At 42.7% G+C, this 20,787-nt stretch overlaps 1 protein-coding gene across 1 annotated transcript in view; it reads left to right on the top strand.

Moving 5' to 3' along the window:
• Positions 1-9,517: 9,517 nt before the first annotated feature.
• The window catches only part of LOC128876400 (tyrosine-protein kinase Drl-like), a 71,033-nt gene continuing 59,763 nt past the window's right edge, over positions 9,518-20,787 (top strand). Inside the window, exon 1 of the mRNA XM_054122732.1 lies at positions 9,518-10,096. Coding sequence (XP_053978707.1) covers positions 9,952-10,096 — 145 coding nt within the window. The 5' untranslated portion in view covers positions 9,518-9,951. The remainder of the gene's footprint in view (positions 10,097-20,787) is intronic.

Below are 20,787 nucleotides of genomic sequence, written 5' to 3'. Positions count from 1 at the left end.
TTCGTCCAATCCTTCCACTTCTCTCTGAATTCCAAATAAGAAATCGTAGGTTAAAGGAGGGTAAAAATGAACGAAGCTCGTTATAAAATCGCACGTGGGAACGTTATCAAGTCGAAGCTGAAAGGAAAGATAGAGTATGGATGAACTTCTCGCCAGGTGTTGTGGCGTTTACACAATGCTGCCAGTTCCCGAGAAACGAGGTCGCACCATTTACTTCTAAGACACACCTTGCATATTAAGTATATTAAACCTGCAGTGCTACCACGTATACCCCAACTGTATATCTCAGCCATGAAACTACCCTCGGGAGGGTTGAACTCTACGTTAACTTATTTTCATTATGCCTGGTCATATTTTCGCACTATTTACTCATTTCATTGTTTTTAATATAAAGAACTTCCATAGATAATGCTAATAAACTTCGCAATCACATCGAATTAATTACGTCGATCTTTCCTTGCTATCGCCAGAAAGCATAAACAACAAAGTGTTATTTCTTAGGTGTTCTAACAAGACGGCTGACGAATTTCTATCCAAATTATTCGAAATTCATGTAACGATCGAAACCACCTTCCTCTCACTTTGTATTCGATTACCAGGTGCTCCGTTCTAAAGTCTCGCTTCAGTCTGAAATTCGCGTAATCAATTAGCACCGTGCATTTGCTAATTAGACGCAGTATTGCAGGATACAAAACATCCTCGAGGTAGTCAGAATAATAAATTAAATAATTGCCAACTACAAGACAACAAGACCGGTTGGTTGTACTCAATTTTGCAACTAGTTTAAACCAGATATTACGATAGATAATATTGATTATCTATAACTGGACACGTGTCCATAACTGGCTCTTCATTACTCTGCGCACACATATTTGCGTAAGCATCGATAAATGAACATTGTCAATGTTTTTCCGTAGCAAACACCGACGCTGGTAGACAGATTCGAAGTTATGGAGCGCACGCATTGATGCCCCGTTGAATGTTTGCGCTGTATATTATTGTGCGTATTGTAAACTATATTCAAACACGCGCGAATTCTCACGAAAATACCGTACAATTTGAAAACAACTCGAATATGAACCGAAATAAACAAAAGAGATTCATGAAACACAACAAACATTATAAAGTATCTCGTCAAAATATTAAAAATCTTTCATGATACTTCAGAAGTTTTTCTAGGCGTAACGAATCCATTCCAGACAGTAACTCGAAAACGTACACCCGGTATGTGACAGAATGGTCTCTAGCATATTGTGGGATCCTGGATCCTTTCCGTCGTGGGGTGGCTACCCTTATCTTTAACAGACAGCATTCCAATCGAAGCGTGTGCTCTACTTTAGTCCTTATAACCAAGCGAACAGCTTGCTATGACCCACGCGTTACCCGATTGGGGTTCGCGAGCCTTCTTCTGTTTCGTCCCTAGGGACCCCCTATCGAATTGATCCGGCTAAGATTCACCCGATTATACGGTAGCTTCTTCAATTACAACGCGGTGATTATAATTACTATTTCACAAATAGAGGTATTATTATTCTTTCTGTGGACAGACTTTCGACTCGGCCTGTACGTAGAGTGACGCACATGCGTTTTAATACAGAGATCTCTGGGTGCATTAATTAAGGGTGCTTTCTCATAAATTATCGTAGATAGCTGCACGCGTGATATCTCGTAGCAGGCAGAACTTCCGCGGTGTTAAGTCGTGCGCGGCGTTTCCTTTGTAACTTTTTTTAGATAAAATCCTCATGGTTTATACCACGACGACGCGTTCTGAGTTTTGACAAACCACTTATAAACGAGCTGCGAATAGTCAGATATACGTAAAGACTTCAAACTAACCTCAGCTTTTCGTCATAATTTGACCGTGCGGTCGTACGATTAAATATATTATTTTATTATTATTATTTTCAGCGAAATAAACAATGATTTCCTGGATACGAAATAAAAATAATTCTTCGAAGAACCGAGTACATTATAATCGACGAAAATTACGTTCACCAACGTTAGGTACTTCCTCGGGACAGATATGTTAACCATAATTCGATTATTAAGTCACGAGCCCATCGCGATCAGGATGCTTCCTCGAGCTTAATTAATTACGCTCGCGGCAAGCTGTTCAATTTTCAGATACGCAGCTAACATCATAGTCCCTCGATGAGGATACAATGTACGATCAGGAAACGCGCGGAAACTGCTACGGTACAAATTTAATATTTCAAAGTGCTGCGCCGCTCGAACGCCCCGGCAGAATGTCGCTTCGACAGGTCGAGAGGAAAAAATTTTCGCTATCTGGACAACATCGTTGGCACGGTTCGCTGTAGAAACTTCCCGACATCGTCATTCTCCTCGGAACAAGACAAAAGGTTACTTTATCGTTTAACGAGAAAACTTCGGGAACTCGAAGATTGTGTAATTCTCTTGACAGTTTGATTGTGTGTGCCGTGGAATCGATATGAATACTCGTCTTTCTTCTTTTGGCACGTTACGTGTATATTTCTGTTGCTGGGATAAAAGCGGATTTTAATATTAGAATGATATAGATATTCGAATATAATTATGCAAACAAATATGAATATCATTATGGAAGTAGTTAAATAACAAATAAAGAGTAATCTTTTCCTCGTTATTAGAACCCTTCATCCAGATAAGAATTTCGCCTATCAGTGCCCCATATGAGCAGCATTTTACGTAGACGTAAGTATCGACGTGCACGTGTGGGCTGGCGTGTGTGTCCTATTCGAGAACTGAAGTGAGTTACCGAGTTAAGGGTCAACAAGTAGAAGGGTGTTAATTCTCTCGTTATATTCTCCTTTGCATCCCCTTTCCGTCGGCCTCTTTCACTCCGTTCCCTGCGACCCTTGTTCTCTCTGTGGAGAGACCGATAATGGACTTTTAATGCGTTCGATTTGCCAGTCGTAGTGGCTGGGTTCTCCCTCCCACGCTCTTTATAGTAAGATTTCCATATTTCCAATTCCCTCTATTCGAACGAATGCGTGTAAAGACGTCGTTCTTCCCTTTATAAAAGTTTTTATTACAGACGTTTAATAACAATTGTCGATCTAAATGTACGATTTCAATTTAAACGGTCATGGATCCCCTGTACTCGCAGCAATATTTTAGTTGGTCGTCGAATATCGATTAGGAGGGAGTGGTTTGTAATAGTTTCGAAATGCTAAATGCTCTTTAACGATAAAATATCTTTGCAATTCAAGGCAGGTAGAGCAAACTAAATCCGTCGATTATAATAAGTGTTACAGTAATTGTTCCTAAAAATTGCCGTAAAGCTTTTTAGTTATTCATTTTTAACACTTGAGTGTCATTTTAGTTAAACTCGATGACTCGATAAACTAGATCGATACTAACTGAGTATTTGAACATTGTCACTCGAAGAATTGAGTATTCCAGTACCATTGAAATATCATTACTCGAAGAATACGGTATTTGAATACTATTCGAATATCATTATTAAAATAATTAAATACTCGAATGTTATTAATCAAATAATTGAGCGTTCGGATGTCATCGTATAAATAATCGGATAGCGAACACCGAAAGTCACCAGTTCTTTCTCGTTCGAACTTTCAATCTAGATAAGAATTTTACTTACGCCGCCATGTGTACGGTACGTCCAGTATTTTGCAGCCGTATAATCCCACAAGTTCTCCTAGTGAAAAATAGTCACCGCTCGCGGGACAATTCCGTGAGGTTGACTCATTACTAAGGGGGAGACTCGGCGCAATCCTGTGGGGCTTGACGCGTTCATTCGATATTCTATCGAGTTATGTCTCGGCAAATATCGATCGAGCCTGATACACGTCAGTGTACAACCCTCCCCAATCGAACCACGGTAACATCATCGTATCCTCGTCGAAACCTAGCCGGTTGTACGGCGGTAGTTGGCGGTCCTGGCTCGCCCCGAAAAATCTGTAAAACTCTTTCAAAGCTCATTCTTTCGCGCTGTCGCTCAAATGGCTCGTCCCGGAATTCCCCATGATTTGCTTGGCCTCCAGCGACTGCGCCCGTCAGAACAGAAAATCGACTCGATGCCCCCGAGCTGCGAATGTCATCGTCCCTCCGAACGGTCAGAAGATCCTGAAAATCCGAAAAGCTGACCGAAAGTATCCTTTCGGAATGCAACATGAATGGATATTATGTATATAGAACGCTTCGAATTAATTTAAAGATATACTGCTACATATAGAAACGTGCCATTTAGATGTTATCAAATTATATTTAAAAGTTGTATATTTTCACTAAAAATGTGCATCTTCTACCTTCCAAAATGAGATCACATTTTAAGGATATTAACTGAATCGAAGTTTATCCTAAAAATCCTGAAGAGTAAATATTACTTCCAACGAGCTTTATGAAATTTGAAGAGGACCGATAACCCAATGGCCCGTACAAAAAATGCCCATTCTCGAATTCGTAGTGTCAGATCACGTTTTCAAGAGGAAACGGTCGAAAGTGCCTTCAATGATTCAAATGGATTGCTCGCGTGTTTCAGGGACGGCCAATCGATTCTATTTCTCCTATTTGCTCGGCATGTTCACGTCGATTGCTCGTTTATTTATTTATTTACTCAGAAGCAATTACCATTCGCCATTTGCCGAAGGCACGTTCGAGCGCTTCTCCTATGTCAAATGTAATCCTAAAATATTTCCACCCCCGCAAATGTATCGTGCGATGTTATCGTTTCAGAGCGTTATAAACGATAATTTTTTACTTGTGAAAAATAATTATTTATCGAAAATTTGGCGTTTGTCTACGTCTAAATTTACGCCTTTGGAAAGGCGCAGATCTAATTTCTAATCTAATCTGGACCTAATACATAGAAGATGGCACCCTGTCGTCGATATACTTCCAACCTGGAACTGTCTAAATAGGCATTCGTTACAGGGAACATCGCCGAAACAATCGACGAGTTACTGCGATCGATTTCCAATCATTATTAATTATCGGAGTTAATGATCTGGCTGATTGGAAGGGAGCCCGTCTCGAGGACCTTGTTAGTCCCACGGTGGCTGCTTCTTCGATATAGATATCTGTTCTTTCGGTCCTGTCCGTCGCGTCAGTTTCGTCGGGTGTCCTCGTGATCGTTAATTAAATAAATTCACCGCTAATTGTGTTCGGGCTTTTCATTACGAACGTGTCGGATCGTTACCGTTCCCAGCAGAGTCGTGGGGCGGGGGCTCCCCCCTCTCCAGGGTATTCTACATGCGCGACACTCGCTTTCTGGCCCGTCTTTCCACCGCGACGTTAAAAATTCCCACTTCCATGCATTTCCATCGTTCCGATACCACGGTTCATTAATTGCACTCGATGCTAATATATCATTTTTGCACGACGCGTTATTAAATTGTTAAAGTAGCAATCCTGGGAGGGGGACGGGAAGTACTTACAGCGTTAGGAAATATTTATTTATATATTATTATTTCACTGCGATAATTGATGGAGGACATGAAAATAATTCGTACTTGTGTAAATATGCAGGCAACAGTTGAGAGCAATAACAATTATTGCTCGTTATTTTCACTCAGAGTTCTACGGTTAATTAAGTGTGATTACAGCCGACGCTTTTCGTAAGCTCCTCATCGTCGAGCACCCCCGATACCGAGTTACGGAACGTTGCACTCGACGAGCGACCTTTGTTGCTACTTTGACAATTTATTCCGAAGTCTCGACGCTTTGTCACCTGATACCTTCAATTAACGAGATCGCCAATTTTACGGTAACGTGATCGTCAATCGCTCACCGGCATCGAGTGACGCCCAACTTATGGCCGGTCTTTTATTTACAAACTCTGAAGCAAATTGTTTATTCTTTCGGAAAAAGATTCTACAACGGAGAGTCGAAACGTGAAATCAAAAGCTTGCACGTAGGTAACAAAGAACACACGTGGCTCACATCGATCGAGACATGAAAATAATAAAAAAAGATTACGTAAACATTTTTTTCCATTTGCTTTTATTCAAGAGTTTCTCTAGTGGCGCGCCATTCTCCTTCTAAGAGACGCACGTTTCTTTAATTTACTCCCACTTGCAAGTTTCTCATCGAGTAAATCGATTCTATTTATTGTTTTTCGTTGTTTTCACATATCCAGCCATATTCTTCCCCATTAATTGGTAAAGGAGGTTCCAAAATTCCATTTCGCCAGGCTTCACCACTTCACTCGGACCTTTATTTAAATAATTTTTTCATTTAGATGCCACCGACGTCTCCTCGCGACACGTACACGAAGCAACGTCTGCCCAACGTAGAATATTTGACAGTGGAATACGTCAAAATGGAGCAAGAGGAGAATACGATAACTCAAGTCAGTGTTCTGAAAGCTGCAGCGGCATCAAGTTGAAATAAGAGGAACGACGATGAAGAAATGTAAATGTAAATATTAATACAGAGAGTCGGATACTGTATGATGCCTAAGAGCCGAAGGGAGGCTTCCTCTTGGGATCATCCTTCCCTCGCTTCTTTCGACCGTTCAAATATTTAATGGATTTGGCTACATCCACTCCCGCGGCTTTGTACATATTCGCGGCGATTTTGGCGCGCGCAGCTTTACTCGCGCATCCGCGGTTATACGCGTGCGCGACACAACGGGGAATTTCGCAGGCGTTCGTTTCGAACAATCATCGGGAAAGGCCCGCTCGTTTGGCTCCAACGCCGAGGGATGCCGATGAAAGTCTTCCGCTTGATTAATTGACAACCGATGTGTATAATGTTATCCATTTCCAGATAGACGAACCAGTGTTTCTGCGATCCTACGATTCTCGAGTATTTTATTAGGGAGTTTCGACCATTTTGACGAATTATGTGTACGTTGGAAAAGTACGTTTCTTACGTAATATGAATATTCAAATCAGAAGATTTAAGATAATATTTAGATTGGAATATTAAAAATATTACAATACCAAGAATTACACGACACTCAAGTATTTTATCGATGAGTTAGTAATTGTTCGACAGAAATATTTTCATGTTCATTCACAAGCCAATCCACGATTTTATTTATATTATATTTTATCAATTTTGAAAAACTAGAGAAATACAAAATTCATTGTAGTTCCCGGAACGTTTATTTTTACTCCATCGTTTTCGACCACGTTCTTTTGTACGTACTGCAAGAGACTTCAATGAATTTCTATAATTTAATACATTCAATTACTGTCATTTCCTCGATTCCAAATTATGTTTCATACGGCAGCGAGCAAGGCGATGTTCAGGGGAACAGGGAGACGGTACAGAATTCGATGGGGGGAGAAAAAAGCAGATCGACCATTAATTAGTTACCAACCGATTCCGATCAACCCCGGATGTGTTCCGCGAGATTTCACGGAGTTAATTAATTCCGCCCGTATAATTAAACTTCCGTTCTGCTGCACACGTGCTCTGTTCGATTCGAATAAATAAGGAGATATTCGAACCCGAAAGCAATTTAACGAATGCAGTCGCGCGTGCAGAGACATTTCACAAAACGAAAGACTCGTTGTATCTACGTTTAACGCGGAACTAAATATATATTAATAATTTATACAAAATACCAAAGTGGTTGGGGGATTTAACAAATTAATTTTTGTAAATGGAATCTTGTATGTTTATTCGTAATAAGAAACCATTATTTTAGACAAAATTCATCGATTTATCATATGTAGTTAACATTCGTGCGCATTATTAAAAAGTATAGTAGATGAAGAAACCGGCAACACTAATTATATATAAAATTATGAATTAACGAATTAAATATTTGTTGCGTCGTTCGATACTTTCTAGGTGTATATCAGAGGATAAATTTTGCGTTGGAGGGTGGATGGGCAGACAGGGAGAAAAAGTGAAGAGAATACCGAAGTCCCGCTTCGCAGGATTTGACGGAATTAATTAACCCCGTGGTATAATTAAAGTCCCGTTTCGCCCGACGGAGAACGCAACTATCCCATGAAAGTTAAACCGACGAAGATCAAATCGTGAATCCTAGTCGCAAACTGTGCATGGTGTTCGCGCAGCCGTGCTGCGAAAGAGCGGAGGAATCGTGCGAAATGAAAATGGAAGAGAAAAGGGAAACAGCCGACCGCGGGTCGTCGAGGGAGGGGGAGGAAGAGGATTTAATGGCTAGAAAGAGAAAAGACTTTAATTAAATTCGACCATTTTCGAACCGGCCCCCCTGCTCCATCGAATTGTCGACGGAAAATCAAAGACCCGTTTACAAAGTTTAATACAGTTCGAGAAACGAAGATTTTAAAGCATTTGTTCTATTGAAAATTCAATTTATTTGTTCTAGGTAAACACGCGCTACTGTACAACAAATCGTTTCGACGCTCTGGCACGGCTAACGTATCGACGACTACGATTGGAAGAAATTGCTTATCGAATTTTCAACAAATATTTTACAAACGAACACACGAAAATAACTCGAATTGCTACGAATTTCCAAATGATTTGCATTACTCTGTTCTTGCTTGGGTCTTTGTTACAATCTCTGGAGTACTACTATTACTTCGCACCTGTTTCCTCGTGTTACAGCCAGACTATCGCTCTGTTCCCTGTTTCTGGTACCATGATGGGGCATTACGGTGTCAAGGGAATTTACTGTCATAGGAAACTTCTGGCTCACGAGCGAACGTTGGATATCTCTATTCTAAACCTACCCAAACACCTCGCCGTGGAAGCGTCTTAGAACTTTGAAACTGGCGAATTTGAATTGACGTTTAACGAGACTCTGTTTTCTGAATTGTACATCTGTCTGTCTGTATTTTTGTATATTTACATTTGAAACATTCTGTACGATTTTGCATGGGCAGTTAATATTAGCACAAGTAAGACAAATTAATATTAGGTCGTTCCATAAGTTCGTGCCGAAGACTGTGTCGAAATTTAATAAAAAAAAACACAGAAATTTTCTAGTAACGGTATAATGACTATCTGAGAGAGGTGAGAAACTATTGCGAAATGAGTTACACTTGAGTGACAGATTATCTTTTCTTGTGACACTTAAGAGCATGTTTCACATATTAATTTGAGAAATAGAAGTATAAATGGCACGAATTTTTACGACGACCTAATATCATTAAAAAATATCATTAAATTTTCTTCTGCTTTATTTCATGGAGTTATCCAGTCATCTTCCGATATTAACAATTACCCAATACTTTCTCGACTCCAAAACGAGACATCCCGCTCAACATCAACCTACTCTTTAATTCCTAAACCATCAAATTTCATTTTAAGAACAATTCTCCTAAAGCAGGTAAAGAAGTGGAACAAAAGGATGGGAGAGCTTCGTGGGAATTCCACGTTCCCCGGATATTTCGCCGATTCTCACGTCGCACCGAGGTTCGCCAGCTATCCGAAGGTGTGACTTACACTTACCGCGATTCGCAATACGTACGCACAGCGTGCTTTATCCAGTGATTCGTCAGCCGTTTGCGTGTTCGCCGTCGCACCCCGTCCGCGAGCATGCGCGAGTCGCGTGTCGTCGTCGGGGTTTCCCAGTCGCGAGGGTTGGCCGTTCAGTTGCGTCCCGACGTCGACGAGGAGTTGGCGCGTCCTTTCGCGGTCACAGACGTCACGCTACGACTCGCGTCTGACCACGACGCCATGTGACCGTCTCGATCTACTTGAATCTGACACCACGATGGATGAACCGTAACCGAGCTCGCTCCAATCGTGTCGCATGCTTATTTGACCGCCAAATGGTTGCGCGAACTAGCGATTGCCGGCGCCAGTATTTTTAAAGTCGGAGCGGGAATCGAAGAATCGAACGTTCGACGTCGAACGATCGAGGCTCGCGCGGCGATCGATCGTGTCGATGATCCGTCGCGTATCGAACGGTGTCGTACGATGATCCCCCGCGTAAAAGGAAAACGAGTGAAGTTCGCTAGTGACTGTCGACTGGCTGTCACGTGTTTGGGATAGAAAAAAGGCCGCGTGCTCGGGGCACGGTTTACGCGCGTGTGCGTGATGTTACTATGTGAGACAATGCGGCGGGGTGTTGGATACTGCAATCTGTTGAGGTGCAAATTCTTCATCCTTCTGGTCCTGGTCGGGTGCAGCGATGGATACCTGAACATCTTTATCAGCCAGTCCCAGGTCATGAAGCTCCTGGGTGAGTTTCTCGACGAGATTTTTCATTATTACTTTAAAAAATGCTATGTATTCCATATCTTCCTAAAGCGAAGACCATAAATTCGTATCTGTCACAGAAGCCTAAAGAGATTTAAAAAGAAAAATGATGTATATTTACAAATATAAAGAAACATGTGTACGTGTATTTCGCTTTGCACGTAAATAAGTCATGCATGCACGTTCCGTTAGTGTTTTCCACATTAAAAAATGTCATGGCGTAGAATACACGTTCTCCAACCTTCAACTAAAGTCTGAAACCGTTCACGTTAATACCTTCGTAGCAAAAAATTCCCAAAGAATACCTCCTTTCCGTTCCCGAGCGACAATGGCCCCTTAACTCGTTCCTTTCCGCGTTGGAGTTAAAAATACACGAGAACTTGGCGGCCCCTTTGACGAAAGTTTTCGCGCGCGTCGTTCGTTAACAGGTCCCGTTACAATTGCAACGCGATGAACGTTTTAGTTGTCAGGGCAGAACTGCGGAAAGGAATGACACGAGATGAGGGAACAATGAACGCGTCGAATTAGAGCTGACCATTGTATCGTCAAAGTGTCAAAATACTCGGGCGAGGAAAATTTTATTGTGCGTTTCATCGGGTGTGAGCAAAGATAAATAACCTTTGATTAATTCATTTTTTTTAACGAGAGTTTGGAATTACATAATGTTATATTTGTGCGTTCGTGTACATTCTCACATATGTCCTGTATTTCTATGTTTCATAAGCGCATGACCATTCGCAGTAGTTACAACACTTTTAGCCATAAACATCAATATGAGCAAAGGATAAAATCGTCTCTAAAGCTAAAATGCGAAAAATGTGTCGACGAAGGAATTTCGAAATTGGCCGAAACACGTATCGTTGGTATTAATGGGCAATACGTCACGGGGCTAAACACAACGGTAAACAATGTTATTTGTACGCGAGTCGGCTTCCGAAAACAACGTTACTCAAGAGATAAACCGATAAATTCGCATCGGTGTATCGTAGATTTTTAATTGGAAGTGTGGCGCAATTGTGCATGACCGGCTGGTAACGAGTCACGGCTGCGTATAATTGCCGAATTAACAATGGCCGTGGTGAACGAGATCGAATTTAATAATGCGCACCTGTGCAAATCACATCGAGTCTCCTCCCCCGTTCGTCCCGTGGTTCTTGATACAGTATTGATCAGCGTTGCGACGAAAAAACCAGAGATAGAAAAAAAAAAAGAAAAGGAACGCCGCGGTCGTTTTCATTAAATGGGGTGCATCTTAAATGGCGACAAAACCGACAAAGCGGTTTATTCTTGGCGACGGAAATAAATCGAGATTAAGGCTGCCACAATTTTGCAGAGTTTCGTCGACTGTACAGAATGTCCGTGTTGTCGTGTACTTGGGTAAAATAATTATATTTTTAATATAAATAATATTGAAATATATTATAATATACTCTTCTAAGTCAACAAACCAAAAACATCCATCGAAATACATCATTCGTTGACTCAAAAATACGCTCTAAACCACACAAATCGTAATTTATAGTAATTAAACGAACGCCTGCCTCGACGATTGTCCAATAATATAACAGAATTGCGAATAACTCACTATCCAAAGTTTCCATTCGCTGTCTGCGCCTCGAATGAAATTCTTAACGCTCCGCGGAACAGGGATCGGAGGGAATAACTGCGCGACGCTTAAAAAACAGCAACCGCGCCAGTTAGAGAGAGAATCCCGGAGCCCACCGGCGTTACCATGATCGTTGCAATTGCTCTAGCAATTTGCGGCGCGAGGCGTCCGTTTTTGGTGGTCAACAGCTATGCACACAGGCACCATTTACGCACCTGCATGTACTTAGTCTCTGTTCCATCCGATATCACTTTACGGCTCCATGATTCATTCGCCTCTATCCGTCTGCATATACAGCTTGGCCGTTCTGTGTGCTCAGCTTGGTAGCCGTCAGTTTTCTGCCAGCAGAAAACGGGGAAAAAAGTGAAATAACTGTATTTACGAGCTAGCAACCGTTCCGTGACTATTCGAAAATCGAGCCAATCGCGGCGCGTCGTCGCGTCCGGAATGGCTCCATCGCTCGTTTCTGGTGTCAATGGTCTTACGCTCGGATATCTACGCGTTTTTCCACGGATTTGCGCTAATAGCGACGTGCCGCTATGCGAAACAGGGGTAGAGCGTAAAAATTGCACGGAACGCGTCCGATTAAAGCGACAGCTGGCTTCTTCTGGGTTTTCCGCGGTGTACTCCCTGGCTTAATGAAGTACTAGTACTTCCAAAAGGGACCTTTTCTCATTGGATCGAGTGTATACTATTATTCAGGTTAGCGGAATAAAAAATGGCGTAGCTGCTGAAATTTAGATCGAATAGGACAGTGCAAATATAGGTATTATATCGTTTTATTACTATACGTTTTATTAATATATGAAGTACACAATTGATAATATTAAATACATTATCGAATCAACCAATTTCTTTATAATGTATGAAAAAATTTGCATCAACATTCCCAGCCTACCATCTTATCGACGTTCAGATGATATCCCCAAAGATTCGATAACAATTTATTCCCGCAACCCGAGACGAAACTTTCCCCCAATTCTTTCACGCCTCATCGACCTTAAGCCTATCGAACCCACCCCCAATCGCGACACCTCGAATTCATCAGTCTTCGACTCGACAAAGGCGCGCCCGCGACGTTTCTCGAGCACAAAAAAACGACGCGGCGCGGAAAAATGCCCGTAGACGATGCAACTCCGAACCGTTAGTCTTCGTCCTCCCCTACGGTTGTCCGCGGCGAAGGGATATCGAGTCGTGAGCCGCGAGGAGCGAAGGGCGAGCCCGGAGCCACCGAGTCGACGGAAAGAATGGTGGCTTTCGAGTCGATTTCTCAGGTGCCTAAGCACCCGTGGAAACCCAACGGACGACGTAATCCTCGTTAGATCTCGAGTGACGGCGGAACGGTGCCACTAAAGGCCCCGCGACCGGGAGAGAAAGGGTTGATCGGGTCCTCGCGCGACCCGATCCACCCGGAGGCGAGTTTAGTCGTCGGGGCTCTTGAAAGTCACTTAACTTAGATTGCACCGACGAAATGACTTTAGTTCTCCCGGAAAACTTCGTTCCGCCGGCGGAGCATTGCTTGAAAGCACCGAAAAAAGGGGTCGCCAACCGGGGGATGGGAAGGAATGCACGAGCGCCGGGAGAGCTTGCCGTTACAAGGAGGGTAGGAGAGGACGAGGGAGCGCGCGAGCCTTGGCCTGGAGCTACCAACCCCTCCGGGGGGGATGAAAATACAAGTACACATTCGGCTGACATCACTCATCGCGCGGATTCAGCACGTATCTCGCGAGAGAAGTTTCGAAAGCTCGTACCTGAGAGCCGACACTGATTGGCCAGACGATTTCTAGAGCGTTGCAACTGGGTAAAGGAACGCTGACCACTTGAAACCTCGAAGTTTAAATTTAAATCGAACTAATATTTAAAGACTGTATGTATGAAATGCAGATTAGCAATTTAACAAACAATTTATGCAAAATCAACAACTTTGTAGCGCGCAAGTCATCCGTATCAGGTCCGCCATGCGAATAATGGAACTCTTCGTGATATCAAAAATTTCGATACTCGCAGCCCGAAAGCCCAGAGAAGCCCCATACGTCAAGTTTCGGGCAAATCTGAAAACTTTTACCGAGCAGCTCTCTTTTTGGCCAGCATTTTGGGATCCCGCCCCGACGGCGGGGTCGCGAAAACTTTTAGAAAATGGCTTTCGCTCGAACTCGCCCGCCCTGTCCGGTGGAACAGCCGTCCGAACACTTTCGAATTACCCGCTCCTGAAATTGATTTTTAATTTGCACCCAGACACGGCGGTGCGTGACGCGCAATCGTTTGCCCCCCCCCCGTCCCCTCCTTCTCCATCCAGCGTGTTTCGCCCCGTCTGGACCGACAAACAGCCAACATTTTCATTCTCGTTCTCTGCCAGGGCTGACTGGTGAAACAACTCTCGCACTATAGTTCGACTTGGACTCCGTCGATGGAAACGACACGTTGAAATCGCCTGCCGTAAGTTTCGTTGCAAATATAGGGTCTGTCGCGAAACGAATGAGGAACACTTGGTGATAGCAATGTGTAATATTCTGTTTTTTCTCGGATATTATTGATAATGGGAGGAAAGGTTGAGTCGTTGATTATTTAGACTGATTTGTGTGGAAACAAATCTTCCCAACTATAATATTTCCCTTGCAAAATAATCTCTTTCCAAGGTAATGTTCAATGAACGTTAATTTTCTTATCCGCGACGATTATTAAAACTCGAATCGATGCGCCATTGTCCACCCTTTGAAGCGGTTACTTAAACGTACGTTCGAGTGAAATTGGGGAAGCGTATTTTGATAAATTTACCGCGCAGATAATAATGCACGGGTCACGAGTGAAAATACCACGAAATATTCCACTATGCGTACCTCTATTAAATTGAACCCAGTATGATTAGACCGCATGAAAGCTTATTCAAACGAGCGGGCAAGGTACTTTATTGTGCTTTAATGCGTTCCGCTCGTGTTGGAGAATTATCAGCTATATGGACGGGCATTCTTCCTTCTCGGTGCACATTACGGTGTACTAATGTGCGCGGAAGAGATTAGGCGAGATAAAGAATCAATTTTAACAGTTATTTACTCGTGAAAAGTCTGCTAATTTTTTCTTCATCCTCTGTGAGGTTTTATATTGTACATTTAAAAGCCGTTAACATTTACCATAGCAGTTACATTTACCCGTTGCCATGTATTCCATGGTGCCTTATAAATAATTTAATACGACATAGTGTTATATTATCATTGGATATATTGGATATATCTCGTTATTGGATATATTGTAATCCCGTGGACAGTGCGTATCACACAAATATTTGAACCGCAGAGATACCATGTGCCACAAGCGAAACCTAATATATATTGTTAAATATCGATTCAAATATTTGTCGTATGCGCGAACGATCGAACACAGGGCTAATATTTTATGGCGCACCGTCCGCATACGATATTTCATTGAAATCAGTGCGTAACACTTCACGTGGTTCCCTTTTCGCCGTCCCCCTTAACTCACGCTAATCGAGATAAATGTCTACCGATAGGACCAACGACCGCGCCAAATATTTTAGCAGACCAATTGAAGGGTGGATCCCGTTGCAGCGTCTAGGTGCTCCACTGCATTTAGACCTATTTTCTTATGGAGAACCCGATACATTCGAAAATTGCATCGCCGCGTCAAGTTTCCCCCAAAAATCTGGTCTAATCAATTCGGCGATGTTCTTGGAAGGGTCGACGAACGTCAGATCGATCGTAAAGATTGCGCTTCGACGGCCGCGGAACACGTTGCACGTTCGACGACGTAGACGTCTTCCGGTGGGATCATTTATCACCCCGCCTCGTTGTAAAAATATTGACAAAAAAAACCCTTGGCACGTCGGGATGAGCCGATGCGTGCGCCCAGGACACCACAGGGCGCGCCGTTTCGGCCCTATCAATTTCCACGAGCACACAGCCTGCAAGGAGCGTTAGCCAAATTGCAGCAGTTTGCCGACGGGTAGATCCGACCAGACGATAACGTAAACCGCCATGGTTTATGGCTGAGCGATCTCCCGGCGTCTCGTGTTTGTGTACACGGTCGGATGCGTGCGAACGCGCGTTTGTACCTGTGGATTCACATATTCCCAACGATATGTGCATAAATACACGGGGCACACGCAGACGCCAGTGCAAATACATTACGTATTGATACAGGCAACGAGAGCGGGACTCGGCCGGTGCGAGTCAACTGACACGCGTACGACGTAAATAAACTACGAGCAGCTCGGCGAAAGATTGAAATTTCGTTTCTTAATCGGCGGACGAGCGAGTATCGGGGAGGTCGGCTGCGAAAGTTGCAGGGAATTCGGTGTTGAATTGTCGCAGGAGACGACAAATCGACTGGACTGGCGTATTCAGAGCCCGATGTTTTTTTTATTTCAGAGTAAATTCTTGTATTCTGAGCTAGCTATCTTTATTCTAGAACAAATTCGTCTATTATCATCTATTATCAATTGCATTTTTCTATTCCAGAGTAGATTCCTCTATTATGATTCAGATTCCTACTACACTCCTGGGTAGATTCTACTATTCTAAGCTAGATTTCTTTACAAGAAATATATATAAAAATGTTAGTTGCATAAATCTCACCCCACATATTTTGGCTAATTCATCCCGTGACAAGAAAATTATTTCGTAAAATTTCGATTTAATACTCCGAACATGAGCCCTGCCAAAATCGAAACATAAATTAAATATTCGATCGTCTTACTTTTTATTCAATAATTTTTTCACTCTCAAGTGTTACCCTTTGACTCATCGTATATTCCCTTTTACTACAAAGTGTATACCATACGCGTACTTCACTGCAATGAAATGTAAATTACTAAAACCGGTTAATTACTATACCCGTTTTCTATCGAATCAACTTACTCTATGCTCGAGCTAAAGTTAGCGGCTGCTACCGGTTGAAGAGTCCTCGTGACGTGGACATTGACGTTCAAGCGAGTGCCGCGTATATATCGCGGAAAATTGCGATGGCTATGAATTCAAAAATGAGTGACATAAAATAAGCGAATTTCCTGGTAATGCACCGTGAACCGTGCTCCGGATGAAAGGGGGACAAATTACGCGTGTCGGGCGGTGGGGTATGCATTCATTTTTGCGGTAAAACGATTTCCAGATAATGCAGTTTTTCGATGAAAGTCGGCTCCTGTAACGTTGTTGGACACGCGGTTAAGCAAATGACGTTAACCGTGGAAAAAGGAAGCATCAATGAGTTTTCGATAAACGTCCCGTGTTTATCGAGTTTATTTAATCGCGAAACACACTTTAAAATTGTAAAGTTAATGGAGTAGATTGTGTTTAGTTACTTGAAAGCGGGATTGGTAGCGGCGTAGATACTCGAAAGCCGGGTTGGTAGCGATCCTGTCGTTGCAAAGCGATTTTTACCTCGACCCGAAGCCGAGAAAATCTTGTTGCAAGGTCGAGTTCTTCCCCGGGGTTAAGAATAATCTACTAAAGGCCCAGACAGTCTAACGCGCAATTCTCTGCGCGTGTGAGCCGACTCTAGATTGGGGTTTATAGTACAAACGCTCGGAACGTGCTATTTTCTAGGAAAATGCTCTGCTCTTAATTGCTTTAAGCGAGTAATCGAGTTAGGGATTAAAGCTCTAGAAAACGGTTCGTTTTCGCGAACTTTGGCGTGTCTGGCAAACGCATAGCTTTCGATTAGCATCCTAATATCCCGAACTAACAAGTTGGAACTTTTATTTCCTTTTCATTCTTCGTGAAGCTGGTACAGTAATTCCTGGATATAATGACACGAATCATAGCTGCCACTGTTTATTTTTAATTATCGCGAGCTACCCGTCGACTCGCTTGGCTGGCGACTGAATAAATGAAACTCGATCGGCTACCAAGTAAACAGCGTTCGATTAAAATGTTTATATTTCTGAATTTATCTTAATGAGAGTATCACCGTACATCCGTTAAAGAAAACCAACGATTCGCGATTCTCCATTCGCGATCCCGAAGATAGGAGTTACTGCGCCCGTCTCGATTTGAATTTTTCGTTTGATAAATACATTTGTTTTACGACGCCCGGGCCGATTTACTATCAGACGTTATTTCTCCATTATCGCGCGCCGCCGGACGCGGCACGGAAAGAATTAATACGACAGCGCGCGGTCGTTATTTATCGCGATTCCGTCGCGCAATAAATAACGACCATCGAACGACGCGCGGGCTGCGCTGAGCCTTTCATTGTCCAGCGTTCCGCAAGACTGGAAAAATCTCGTCGGGGGAGGAGTGTGTAAAAAATTTAACAATGAAACACTTGAAATCTCCGTCCTGACGTGAAACGCGCGACGACCGGATGTCCGACTGGGACTCAAGGAGTTTCGGGATACATAAAATCCGCGTGATCGATGGGAACGAGCATGGCACTCGATTGGTCCCAAATTTTTAGACGAGGTTTGAGAATTCCGGTATTTGAATATTTGACTCTTGGCTATCGTGATAGTATTCCGGTGCTTGGCTTTACTTTAATGGTATTAGATTCACCATTTGCACAAGCTCGTCGGTTGGCGCCACAGAAAATGCACAGGGACGAATTATGGGGTGGGTTCCACGGAGGCTCTTCGATTTACTTCGTTGAAAATCGGTAGAGAGAAGTGAATATTGATTTTTGATGTTCTATATTTTTTAATTAATTTATGGTAAGACTTTGGATGTCTAAGCAATTCGAACCTATTCTCACCTATTCGAATACGTATTGGACGTCTGCCTAATAGGATACTTAACTATTTGAATACTCTTTGAACATTCATCTATTCGAATACTCATCGAGCACATACCCATCCGAATGCTTCTCGAATATGTACCTAATCGAATACCTGCCAATTCAAATATTTACCTACTCGAATACCTGTTCGAATACTTATCGAATAGAAACCAATCGACAAGTAGTCCCTTGCCCAATACGAGCAAACACGATCGCCCACCAGTTTCCCGGCGAATCCCTGTATATTTACACGTGTACCCCAGCGTCGTCGTTTGCACGTGATTTACGCAACACTCGCGCGAGCCCGGGAGACGCGTAAAAATTCATCCCGCGGCGACCGCGCTCGGATATCGCCGATGGAGCGGGTTAAGCCTCGGCCGCGATCGTCTGTTTGCACGGCAAATTAATATATGTTCATCAGCCGCTTCTCTGTTTGCCAGGACAATTTCGTTGGCCGATGTGCAAACCGGTTGTGTTTGGAAAGTCCCGACCGCGGTTTTGGGGAATATCGCTCGACGAAACGAGAATAATATTAATCCTCTGACGAATATAAAATGTATCGCGTCCAGCGACGAAACGCGAAAATCGGCCAAGTTATATTTCCCACCGTTTTCCCAAAGTTGTTATTTGCTCTCTTGGACCGCGTGGATTTTATTATGCAAATTTCTCGTCGGGACGCGTTTCGGGAACGAAATTTATTCCTATGTTGGACGTTCATTAATCAGCACCCCCCCCTTTTTTTTTTATTGAAATTGTTCACCTCTTTTCTGTACGAAGCATCCTAATTCTTTGTCAGCATGGCAAATAATGTTAATTATAGTTGAGTGTAAATTAAGTAAAATAGAAGACAATAACGTACGAGACACTAAAAATTCAATAATAATAATAATAGAATGTATATATAAAAATTTGATGTGCCATATTGAATAAAAACGGTATAAGCAGAGGGTTGACTATAGTCAGGTTGTTAACGTCACTTGAAGTACACTTTCGCAGAGGTTAAAATTTACATGAATTTTCGGGTTGTCGAGCTGTCCTCTTCGTTAGACCATGTAAAATTGTTGGAGCATGATAGGACGTCTGCAGAGTGCAACCTGGAGAACCTCGACAAACGGACAAATAAATTCGAAATGTCGAGATTATCACTTTTTGGGATTCGCGGCGCGCGCCATTTGCGCGGAAAGTACGCTTCATTCGATTCGAGAAGGCATTCCATTCTGAATAGATGTTCGCATTGAGTAGATGCATCGCTCCCGCTGAAGTGGATTAGAATCCAGGGATCAATAAACCCTCTAATGGCGAGGAAAATGGTATTAGGGATTTTCCTTTAATCCGCAACCTAACCTCATCGTCTATAGAATGCGAGACCAAAGGCGCCGTCGTTTCCTGATATAATTCCTCGAATACTTTGCTTAATTGTTTCGTTCGCTACAACTGCTCGGAACGATAATAATCATTGAATTTGAATCGGAGTAAGGATTCTGGAGCGGTGAATTTTTATTAGTGTAGCAGCAGTGTAATAAGCAGAGTAATATAGTAATACAAGAGCAAACTCTCAAATATTTTCATATCATCTTTATTTGTTCAAGTGTCAAATATTTGCTGTTCGTCACCTACTGGACGTTTAATTCAAACGTCGAGCTTCCCATTCGATCGGAACGTTCCAAGGCAATGCGCGAAATTAATACAAAATATTAGAAAATTGCGGGACTGCGATGAAAGATTCAAGATTAATATCGCGCGGTAATATGATTTATTTACGTTTGGAATCCCATCAAGCTCACTCGACGTTTTTAGGACCATCGATCGAGCCGAGGTGCCATCGGTTTCTGTGTGACATATGGTACGTGCCAAACGCATGGTGCACGCATGACGTCCAAAGTGGTTTAGCACGTTTGCACATAGACATATATGTATGTAGAAATAGAGAGGACGGCGGGCGAGAGAGACGGGACGGGGAGGGGAGAGGGAAAATTTATACATATTTGAACGTAGAGTTATAACAGAGGTTCGTAAAGTTAGCGCGACGGGACTTTCCGGGTGACAGGAATATACAAAATGGACGCTGCGAAATATCAAACGAAACTTTCACCTCTGAAGTTCGAACCTTTGTCTTCGTATACTTTATATTAAATATTCGATCGAGACGGTCGGGATTCCTGACAAAGGGACCCGGAGGAAAAGTGTTTCCCAAAGCAACGATTTTTCATTCTTCGATGAAAATTGTTCACGTTGCTCCGAAGAATACTGGCGATCGGAGCTCGTAGATTCTTAAAACAACAGGGAAAACCGTGGATGCTTGCCGGTCCAGTTCTATGCGGGTCTTGGGATACAGAGATGAGCAA

Source organism: Hylaeus volcanicus, chromosome 5 (genome assembly GCF_026283585.1).
Source record: "Hylaeus volcanicus isolate JK05 chromosome 5, UHH_iyHylVolc1.0_haploid, whole genome shotgun sequence".
Taxonomy (NCBI): domain Eukaryota; kingdom Metazoa; phylum Arthropoda; class Insecta; order Hymenoptera; family Colletidae; genus Hylaeus; species Hylaeus volcanicus.
This window is presented reverse-complemented; position numbering and strand designations above follow the sequence as displayed.